The sequence below is a fragment of the Muscardinus avellanarius genome (genome assembly GCF_963383645.1).
Source record: "Muscardinus avellanarius genome assembly, chromosome: 8".
NCBI classification, from domain to species: Eukaryota; Metazoa; Chordata; class Mammalia; order Rodentia; family Gliridae; genus Muscardinus; species Muscardinus avellanarius.
In genome coordinates this window covers 11,361,989-11,373,383 of record NC_137794.1, presented here as the reverse complement: position 1 = coordinate 11,373,383, position 11,395 = coordinate 11,361,989, and the positions used below count along the sequence as shown (strand labels likewise).

General features: G+C 42.4%; 1 protein-coding gene across 1 annotated transcript in view; it reads left to right on the top strand.

Annotated features, from left to right (window-relative positions):
* Window positions 1-255: 255 nt before the first annotated feature.
* GCLC (glutamate-cysteine ligase catalytic subunit) overlaps window positions 256-11,395 on the top strand; it is a gene marked incomplete at both ends in the record, with an annotated part of 44,697 nt that continues 33,557 nt past the window's right edge. The window contains one exon of the mRNA XM_080700065.1: window positions 256-405. Coding sequence (XP_080556191.1) covers window positions 256-405 — 150 coding nt within the window. The remainder of the gene's footprint in view (window positions 406-11,395) is intronic.

Here is an 11,395-nt window from a genome sequence, read left to right as displayed (position 1 = left end):
GCCGGAGCGGGCGCGGCCGCTGGGCCGGGAGCCGCCGAGAGAGACCGCCCTGCCGCCCGCCGCCTGCGTCCGCGCGGCGCTCCGGCCCCGCGGCTGTCACCTGGGCGGCGGGACCGCGCCGGACCGGACCGGACCGGACTCCCGCTCCGCCGCCTGCGGCCCGAGGGCGCCTCCGGGTGGAGCAGCGGCCGCCGGCTGCGGGCGGCTGAAGGTCCGGCTCGGGGGCGTGGGCTCGAGGCGGAGGAGGGGGCGGCCATGGGGCTGCTGTCTCAGGGGTCGCCGCTGAGCTGGGAGGAGACCAGGCGCCACGCTGACCACGTGCGGCGGCACGGGATCCTCCAGTTCCTGCACATCTACCACGCCGTCAAGGACCGGCACAAGGACGTGCTCAAGTGGGGCGACGAGGTGAGCGCCCGGCCGGCCGCCCTGCCAGCCACCGCGCGCCTTTGTTCGGCCAGGCCGGACCCGCGCCCCCGGCCGCGGCCCATCGCGGGGGGCGCCTTGCCCTGCGCTCGGGGTCCGGGACGCTGCCCCTGGCCTCCCCGGAAGGGCCGTCGGGACGTGGAGGTCCTGCTTGATCCCCCCGGCCAGGTTCCCATCCCAGCCTTTCTCTCTGCCCCGCGTTCATTCATTCGTTTGGGGTTTCCCCTTCATTCAACAAATGATTGGATGCCGGGAGGGTGTGTGCACGAAAAAGTGTGTGTGCTAAAGTCCAGTGTATCTGCAACTTACGGCTCCCGCCGTCCACCATCCCATCTCAAAATTCTCCTTTGCTACTAACTGTAAGCAGGACTAAGTTGTCCTAGTAGGCCTCTCGCTGTCAGAAATCAGATCTTCAGACGTTCGCTGAGACCCTCCCTCATCCAGGTGTTTTTCTTAAAAACTTATCACTCGCCTCTCCTCTTCTGTAAATTGAAACAGAAATAAATTACAGCTTGGTTTTCCTAAAGAACACTTCCCTGCTCTTGCTTAAGTGTAAGTAGAAACGCTTACAGCGTCAAAGTCAGGATTCCTTGGTGCTTTTCCAGCCTGGATCCCTGCACCTAAAGCTTTATCAGTCGGTGCTTAGGCTTCTGTTCTACCTAGAAATGTAATCTGTGAAGTCTCACAGTGTTAAAACTGTTAGTCTTTTCGACCAAAACTTTTTGTGCCTTCATTTCTTTAAAAAAAAACACACATTAATATACAGTGCATGTAATTAAATGACTTCTTGAGAAGTCTGTCTGTTTTTCATGTTTGGGGCATTTGTATTAGATGGGTGGCCACTCCTGTAGTTTATCTTCTGGGCAGTGTTATCACTCGCTGCCTAACTTTCAAAGTGCCGCTCTATCAGGGCAGAATACCTCCTTGTAAAAAGTTAAGTTTTTCTAAGGTTGGTAGATAATTCTGCCTCTTACATCCGAAGGAGCTGTGCTGTTTTAACTTGGAGAAGTAATGAGTAGTAATTCACACTCAACAAAATTGGTCTTTCACACTTGGGATTGAAAGGCAGTGAACAAAACGTGATGACAGTTCTTCAGTGTTGACATAAAGTTCATTATTTCTTTACTGCATGAGCATTTTTATATTCACTGTATTCTGTATCACAGGAAAATGTCAACCCCAGGAAGACAAGGGTACTATGCTGCTTGTTCTCTTAGGGCATAGCTTTGTGCCTGGTATGGTTGGTATCAGGTACTTGTGGCATCAGTTAAAAGCCCGTGGTAAGATTACTAATCATTCTTGTGTGTGTGGTGGGGGGGGGGTACTGGGGATGGAACCCAGGGGCATTCTACCTCCAAGCTACACCCCCAGCCCTGTTTCTTAATTTTTTTTTATTGTTATTATTTTTTTGGTATGTCTGGGGGTGGAACCCAGAGGCATTTGACTTCTGAGCTACACCCCCAGCCCTGTTTTTTAATCTTTATTTTGAAACAGGGTCTCACTGAGTTGTGAAGGGCCTCACTAAGTAGCAGAGGCTGTCCTCTAACCACAATCCACAGGTCTCAGCCTCCCAAATGCTGGGATTACAAGCGTGCACCACCACACCTGGCTTTAATCTCTATTTTGAAATAGGGTCTCACTGAGTTGCAAAGGGCATCACTAAGTAGTAGCTGAGGCTGTCCATGAACCTTGATCCTCCTGTTTCAGCCTCCCAAAATGCTGGGATTGCAAGTGTGCTCCACCACGCCCGACTACTAATCATTCTTGAGCAACTAAAAGTTCAATTTTTTTGAGTGTGCCTGTTTTGCCATTTAAGTAGGACTACCTTAAAAAGGGAGAGGCTCAGTAAACGCCTTTGATAGTCTCTGTCCCAGATAGAGCTGCATTAACAGGAGACTTAGTGCAGTTGGAGCACAGCAGGGCACTCTAGAGAACTCACCTCTCCTGTCTCCATTCATGCAGGAATTTTGAAACATATTTCTCCTGTTGGAAGGAAGAGCCTTTAGAACGACCTGTTTTAAGTGTCTTAAGTGTCATGTAGTTGTTGAGTAAACTAAAGAGAGGAGAGTAGAGCCTTCAATATGGCATTTCTATCTCCACTTGGACAGGTGTTCATGGAGAGGGCTAGTAATAGGTTTGCCTCCCTTCATCACCCCAGAGGATGAAAGGGGATGAAAAAGAATGACTATGCTATGTACTTGTATTTGCTTTTATAGAGGAGAAAATTGGGCCCAACATTTCAGGGTTAATAGCACTTCTTGAAAAGGTGATACTGGTCAGATCTGTTAAGAAGTTTGACTTCAAGTTGACTGGATAGTACTGCTCTTACGCTAAATTGTGCCAAAGATATGCTCAGAAAACTCATTATTGACTGTTGAAATTGCATCTCTAAGTTCTTTTTCCAAATATTATGCTTCATAAATGAAATACAAAGCTACAAATAAATTTCTAAAAACTAGAGATGCTATCTCCTTAACCAGCATTTAGCTATTATTTTATGACCTATCTTCTCCATCCTGTTAGATTTTTTTTTTTCTTTCCTATACCTTCCTTTGTCCTCCGACCACCTCACTAACAAATTAGCATTCTTTGGAATGGAGACAACAGAAACTTGAGGTAGAAAAATTACCTTAAATGAAATCACTGTGTTTGTGTTACTGAGGATTGAGCCCAGGGGCATACTACCTCTGAGCTACACCCCTAGCCCTATTTTTTTATTTTTTATTTTTGAAACAGGGTCTCACTAAGTTGCAGAGGGCTGCACTAAGTAACTGAAGCTGGTCGCGAACCTGTGATCCTCCAGTCTCAGCCTCCCAAGTACTGGGATTACAAGTGTGCGCCACCACGCCCAGCTTCTGCTCACTTACTGTATTCAGTTCTTCCTCAATTATGTCTCTGTTTGGAGTATAAAATTTTCAAGAATAGCATTTCTGCCTTTGAGTCCAGCTGGAAATAGGCAGCCTGACATACAAGAAGAATTAAGATTGTGAAGACTGCTCGGGAGGTTAGGGGGGAAAAGTGCCACCCTACCTTACACTCCCTAAATGGTACTTTAGTGATACCCATTGGATCCCTCTGGGCCTATGGGAAGCAGATACTGATTCTCCATTGTGCTGCTTCTACATTATTTTGGATAAGGGGGGGATATGAATGAGAGAGAATGAATGAGAGAGAATGACATTCCCTGGGGGATCTCATGCCTAAGTATTTATTGATGCCTCTGTCCCTCCATCATCATACCAAAGTAATCACCCTTTTATGTGGAAGAGCATTATTTTTCAAACTACAAGTCACAATCTGTAGTGGATTGAGAAATAAATTTAAAAAATTGCAACCAGAACTCTTTTTTGTTTTTTGCATTACTGGGGAGGGAACCCAGGGGCATCCGACCTCCAAGCTACACCCCCATCCTATTTTTTATTCTTTATTTTGAAACAGGGTCTCACTAAGTTGCAGAAGGCCTCACTAAGTAGCTGAGGCTGTCCGCAAACCATGATCCTCCTGTCTCAGCCTCCCACGTATAGGATTACAAGTGTGCGCCACCATGCCTGGCTCAGAACTCTCTCTTTTTTTAATGGTAAGAATGCCTAACGTGAGATTCACTGTCTTGACAAAATTTTAGATGTGTAGTTCAGTACTGTTAACTATGGAACAATGCTGTATAGATCTCTAGAATGTGTTTATCTTGCGTAGTCAAGACTTTATGCTTGTTGGTTAGCAACTCTTTGTTTTTCTTTATCCTAGCCCCTGACAACCACTGTTCTGCTTTTGGTTATCAATCAAACATTTTAGATATTTTGTGTAAGGGAATAATAAATTATTTGTCCTTCAAAAAAACCTTTGTGACAGGTTTATTTTATCCTCAGGGTTCATGGGTTCATCCATTGTTATCTCTTGTAGGATTTCCTTTTTTAAGGCTACTAAGGCCAAGTCATATTCTATCATTTGCACACCACATTTTCTTTATCCATTCTTCTGTGGATGAATACTTAGGTTCTTTGTAGATCTCCGCTGTTGTGAACAGTGTTACAGCAGACACTGAAGTGGGAATATCTTTCTGTCAACCAGGACATTTTTTAAAAATGAAGACTTATAGAATGTGGTGGTACACGCTTGTAATCCCAGCTACTCAGGAGGCTGTGGCAGGAAAATCACAAGCATGTCAAACTTTGGAGTTACCTGTTTGAAAATGTGTGTGAATGGAGGAGTGCTGCATGTGAATCAGTTCTTACTATGGTTCACAGTTAACAGAGTTTGAAAGCCAGAACCTCAGAATTGTGATAGAAGTCTTCTTGATGAAGTGAGCCTTGTAAGGGCCAGAGGTTGGCTTGAATCTTTGCACAGGGCAGGAACTCACTGCTGCATATGCTGAACAGAAGCCTAGTGGGTCAGATAGCGGGCAGCCTTGTCTGTCAAGCAGAAGGGCAATAACTGAGAAACAGGCTGAGCAGATAAAGTAGAGAAAGGTGTGGTGAGCGGTGTGGCCCCTGGAGATGAAGATGGCCCTGCCAGATAGGAAGTGGTGTTTTGTACGTGATATGTTGGGCTGTATGGGCACGGGGCCAGATACTGCTTTGCATGGTTCAGTGTTGTACTCAAAGGGGAATGCAAAAAGAAAGGGGAAAGCCGCTGAAAACTGGTTGTAGGCATTTTTGGAAGAGAGCCTACCACTTACTAAGACAGTATTTATATCTTTACAAGAGAAAAAACTAGATTTGGGGTTTCATGTGTGTTCTAGCCTAAGGTCCACAGACTGTGATATTGAGGCACAGTTTCCTGTTTTGGAAAATGAGAGGTTTGGAATCTAATTCCTTCCAGCATCAGCCAGGCGCAGTGGTGGGAGCCTGTAATCCCAGTACTTGGGAGGCTAAGACAGGAGGATCACATGTTCAAGGCCAGCCTCAACAATTTAGTGAGACTTTGTTTCTAAAAAATAAAGGGTCTGGGAGTGTAGCTCAGAGGTAGAATGGCCCTGGGTTCAAGTAACAACAAAAAACAGTGTTTACAGTTTAATTAAGTACATTTGTGTGTGTGTATGGTACTGAGACTTAAAACCAGGGTCATTCTACCTCCCATCCCTATTTTTTAGTTTTTTATTTGGAAACAGAGTCTTGCTAGTTTGATGAGAGTTCTACTACTTGCTGAGGCTGCCCTGGAATTTGATCCTCCTGTCTCAGCCTTCCAAGGTCTGGGATTACAGGCGTGCACCACCATGCCTGTCTAATAAATACAATTCGGGTTTTTTTTTGTTGTTGTTGTTTTCAGTACTGGGGATGGACTCAAGGGTATTGTACCTCTGGGCTACACCCCCAGCCCTATTTTTTATTCTTTATTTTGAAACAGGGTCTCACTGAGTTGTAAAGGGCCTCACTAAGTAGCTGAAGCTGTCCACAAAACGCCATCCTCCTGTCTCAGTCTCCTGAATGCTGGGATTACAAGTGTGTGCCAACATGCCCAGGTTAATAAATACAATTTGAATAAGATCTTTAATGTACATATTTCAAGCCAGAATATCTTTTTTGGATCCACTTGGAGGTTCCAACCAGTCACTGGTGATAGGGTTTGTTAATTATGAAGACCTATTGTCTTTTAGGAACTCAAAAGTATTTTCCTGTGAAAACCTTATAAATAGATAATTCCCAGATCAGCCTGAAGATGCCTGTTTCACTTTTAATATGACCAGTCCAGATCCTAGCCACTATTTATTAGGATGTTTCTGTGGGAAATTAAAGTTAACTCCTGGGTGCCAGGAAAATACCTCATTTTGCCCTGGGAAACGGAATGATGGACAGAGGTGAGGAAGATATTCCTGAGTTCTCTGATCCTGCTAGAAATGCTGAAAAGTAAGCGTAAGCTTTCTGTTTGCAGAGCCCACATGTAATTTTCATTTAAAGATTTTGTTTATAACTTGGTGTATGCACATTAAAAGGACTGATCTAGGAAATCTGGTGCAAATGTGGTGACAAATATCCCTCTTGATTTTGCCTGATTACACTGGGTTTAGCTGCTTGTCAGGCCTTTTCAGGTATACAGTGGCAGAGACCTTATCAGAACCTGAAATCTGTCTGACTCCAAGTCCATTTCTTAAACACATTATACTAGGTTTTGGATTATTTTCAATGCCTAAGATTTCATCATCTCTTTTTACAGAGTTCAAAGTGTACAGGTGTCAGGAAACAACACTTACAAAAAAGCACATTGTTGCTGGGTGTGTTGTCCCATCCCTGGAATCCTAGTACTTGAGAGGATGAGATAAGAGGATCCGCAAGTTTGAAGCCAGCCTCAGCAATTTAGCAATCCCTGGTGCACAACAAAAAATTAAAAACAGGTATGGGGGTGTAGTTTGGAGGTAGAATGCCAGTGGCTTTCTCTCCTAGTAAAAAAGACAAAACAAAATTTAAAGAGCATACATTATTTTTCTAGTTCTTTTTTTTAACCCAGTGCAGTGTGATTCTTAAAGGTGAGAATATAAATTACCCTCTAGTAGCCGGGCGTGGCGGCGCACGCTTGTAATACCCACGCTTGGGAGGCTAAGACAGGAGGATATCGCAGGTTCGAAGCCAGCCTCAGCTACTTAGTGAGGCTCTCAGCAACTTAGTGAGACCCTGTTTCCAAATAAAATATAAAATGGGTCTGGGAGCATAGCCTGGAAGTAGCCTCTGGGTTCCACCCCCAGTACCACCAAAAAAAATTAAATAAATAAATAAATTACCCTCTAGTTAGCAGAAAAGTCCATGTGAACTTGGAGAGGAAAATGCAGTGTCTTTAATACTTTTGAGTGATAAATTAAACTTGAGATGGGATTTATTAAGGGATAGTTTATCATCAGTTGAGTTTGAATTTCAAATTTGCCTGTTTTTGAATTCTTAATTAACTATAAAATGCATATAACTTTTTAATAAAGAAGGGTGTGATTCTAAAACAAAAACAATGGAGTCTTGAATTAAACCTGCAATTGAGCGGGGCGTGGTGGCGCACGCTTGTAATCCCCGCACTTGGGAGGCGGAGACAGGAGGATGGCGCAGGAAGCCAGCCGTGCTGGCATAAGAGACCCTGTTTCCAAATAAAAATATAAAATAGGTCTGGGAGTGTAGCCCGGAGTTCTTCCAGGAACCCCAGTACCACCAAAAAAAAAAAAAACCTGGAATTGACAAAAGCATAGTCATCTACACCTAATTGAAGATTTTGTGTAGTTTTGGACAGATTCCGCTTTGTCATCTGTGAACTGGGGACAGTAGTGCCCCCCTTATAAGATTATATTGAGATTAAATGAGGCTATGTTAGTGGAGTGGTAAGTGATATCTTAAAATCTACTTGGAAATTTAAATAGCTCCAGTATATCTCATTTGTGTAGCCATGGTCATTGGGAAATGAGGTATTTGTTATATGTAGGTTTTTCAGAGTAACTGAATTTGTACAGATACAGTTTTATTCCATTAGCTTAGTAATTTTTGATGGAATTTCTGAATTGCATTTCACAATCTAGATTTCATTTCAAAGTGGATTATTTGACTTCTTAGAATAAGATACTGAGCATAGACTATTTCTTAATAGCACAGTGATTCCGATTTCTTTTGTAGATCATTGTGTGTCCCGTTGTACAAAGAGCAAAGTTGTTGCATCTTTCTATCTCCTTTGGCTGTTACCGGACCTTGATTTGGCTGTTACCGGACCTTGATTGTTACCCGCATTTATTGGCCTGCATCTAATGATTGGTAAAATCGAGGAAATCAATAAAACAGAGCCACTTAGGGCAGCGTGTGTTTGTTGAGAGGCTGAGACAGGAGGACTGCACATTCAAGGCCAGCCTGAGTGAGACTCTCAACAACTCAGACCCAGTTTCTAAATTATTTTAAAAAGGGATAGGGGTGTAGCTGGGGTCGAATGCCCCTGGATTCAATCCCCAAAACTAAAGAGAAAAGAAAAGAAAGAAAAATGAGCCAAACATTGATGGGAGCCTCCTGGTGTTTTTTCCAAACTCATCTTTTCTTACCAAGAAGTTCCTCTTTTGAAGGTTAGGAAACCAGGTAACTGACTCTGTAAATCTCAGGAATTGATGTAGAGACCTCCAATATCCCCATTCTGTCTCCCTGCTGGGAACAAACCCAGGGTGAGTTTGAATATTACTCTGGTGTTAACTTCATTCTTACTTTTTTGTTTGTTTCGTGTGTGTGTGTGTGTGTGTGTGTCTGATATAGTTTTATGTGAATTTTCTTTTTAAACCAATTCTTTTTAACTATTGTTTGTATACAAAATTAGTGTGTATCTGTTTAAAATATACAGCTCAATGACTTTTTAACCAGTATATACAACTAGGTGTCTGCCACCATAGTCAAATGTAAATAATGTAAATATAAATCCAGACCATATATAGCATTTCTACAAGACTCCAAAAGTTTTCCTGTGCCCATGGCAGCTGTGTGCATGTGGGTGCAGGGGAGGGAGAGAAAGAGAGAGACAGACAGACAGACAGACAGACAGACACATTTCAGGTATTTGTGATTCTTCTCTAGGTACTACCTTTGAGAAATTGCCTTGCAGAGTATGTGGTTATTAATTCCATGAAAAGGAGGTGAGAAGGCATTCCAGGCCAAAGAAGAGGGTAACACAAGAGAAAAGATGAGATGCTGTTGGACGATGTGTGAAGATTTACGTGCAATTTGGTAGGGCTAGTGCAGTGAATAGCTATAGAGAGTTTAGTTTTGCATAAGTAGAAGTTTTGAGGATGATACAATGGAAGAAAATGTACACTTGGCTCCTCTGGTAGAAGGATCCAGATTTACAAATCAGTATCTAGAACTCCACCGTGTCCATGCAGAAGGCGGCTTTAGCAGGATTTGGGAGTGTAGCTACTGAGTAGCTGCCTGCCAGGCCTGTGCAGCACACTAAAAAGGAAAGAAGAAAAACAGGGCAAACAGAAGGAAGAAGTGTTCAGCAGTGTGTGCATTTGTTGGTACTCCTGTGTGTTGTTCCATTTTGAAGCATACAGTTTGGTAAGACCCCATAGCTTGAGAAAAGTTATCACAAAAAGAATATTGAGCTAACATCAGAAGTTGTGTTTCTGAACAGACTTCAAGCATCTGGATATATCATTAAAGTAAGGAAACTGAATGGGGGCATTATTGACATTAATAAGCTTGCTTTGTATTTGTATTCTGTATGTTCAGGATATAACCAAGTAGTTTTTAACAATTTTTTTGTGTGTGTGCTACTGGAGATGGAACCTAGGGGCTCTCTACCTCCAAGCTATACCCTCAGCCCTATTTTTTATTCTTTATTTTGAAATAGGGTCTCACTGAGTTGCAAAGAGCCTCACTAAGTAGCTGAGGCTGTCCGCCAACCACAATCCTCCTGTCTCAGCCTCCCAAATGTTGGGATCATAAGTGTGTGTCGCCACGCCTGGCTGGTTTTTAACAATTTGATTGAGATGTAATTAATAGGCAATAAACTACCTTTATTTAAATGTTTGATACATATTTTTTTTTTGGTGCTGGGAATTGAACCCAGATATTTGCACATGCTAAACCTATGATCTACCACTGAGCTACATCGCCAGCTCTTATTAAGTTTTGACATATGTATATAGCGGTAAAACCATCACCAGTCAAGATAATGAAGATATCCATCATCTGCAAAAATGTTCTGGTGCTCCTTTATAATTCCTCCTTCTCCCTGCCCTCTCCTCAGCAACTACAAGTCTTCTTTGTCATTGTAGCTTAGTCTGCATTTTCTAGATTTTTATATCTTGGGAATCTTACGTCATATATTTCCAGTTTGACTTCTTTCTGTAAAGAAGCACAGCCTCACTGTGTTGCCCAGCTGACTCCAAACTCCTCAGCTCAAGCAGTCTTCCTGCTTCAGCCTCCAAGGTGGCTAGGACTGTGTGTATGTCACCATGCCCAGCTTAGTCTGACTTTAACTCCATGTGATCACCCATATTGTTGTATCAGTAGTTTAGTCTTTAGTGGCTCAGTAATATTATATTACTTGGATATACCACAATTTATTCACCATTCATGTTACATGTTTTTTAGCTATTATAAACAAATCATCTTTGAACATTAGTGTACAAGTCTTCATATGGACTTAGATTTTGCCTTATTACCTACAAGCAGTGTATTTTAACTCTGTGTGTGTGTGTGTGTGTGTGTGTGTGTGTGTGTGTGTGTGTGTGTGTGTGTGTGTTGAATCTAGAGGCATTCTAGCTCTGAGCTATAGCTCCAGACCTACTTTATTTTTTTATTTGGAAACAGGTTCTCACTGAGTTGCTGAGGATGTCCTCAAATGTCTGCTCTCCTGTCTCAGCCTTCCAAGTACCAGGATTACAGGCATGTGCCACCATGCCCGACTTATTTTAACTTTTTAAGAAACTACCAACCTTTTCCAAAGTGCTTTTACCATTGCGTTCTTATAAGCAGAGTGTGTCACTTCTAGTCCATTGACACCTCTGCTAACATTCAGTATGGGCTGTCTCTTTAGTTTTAGCCATTCTCTTAGGTGTGTGGTGGTATTTCATTGTATTTTTCATTTGCATTTTCCTAAAGACCAATGATGTTGGTTACCTTTTCATGTATATATTTGCCATTTGTGTATCTTTTTTGTAAACTGTGTTAAAATCATTTGTTTTCAAACTACTCAGTTTTGAGTACTGTGTGTATATTCTGGCTCTAAGTCATATCAAACAAGATTTGCAAATATTTTTCCTACTGTTTTTATTCTTTTAACAGTATTTTTTGAAGAACAGGAAATAATTTTGTTGTCCATGTGTTCTTTTATGGCTTTTGGTATGTAATCTAAGAAATCTTTGCCTAATCCACGGTTACAATGTTTTCTCCTATGTTTTTTTTTCTAGACGTATTCTAATTTTCGATTTTACATTAGGCCTGTGATCCATTGTGAGTTATATTTATTTTTGTATAATATGCAAAATATGTGTTAAGGGTTTTGTTTGCTTTTTTGCATGGTGCTCTGG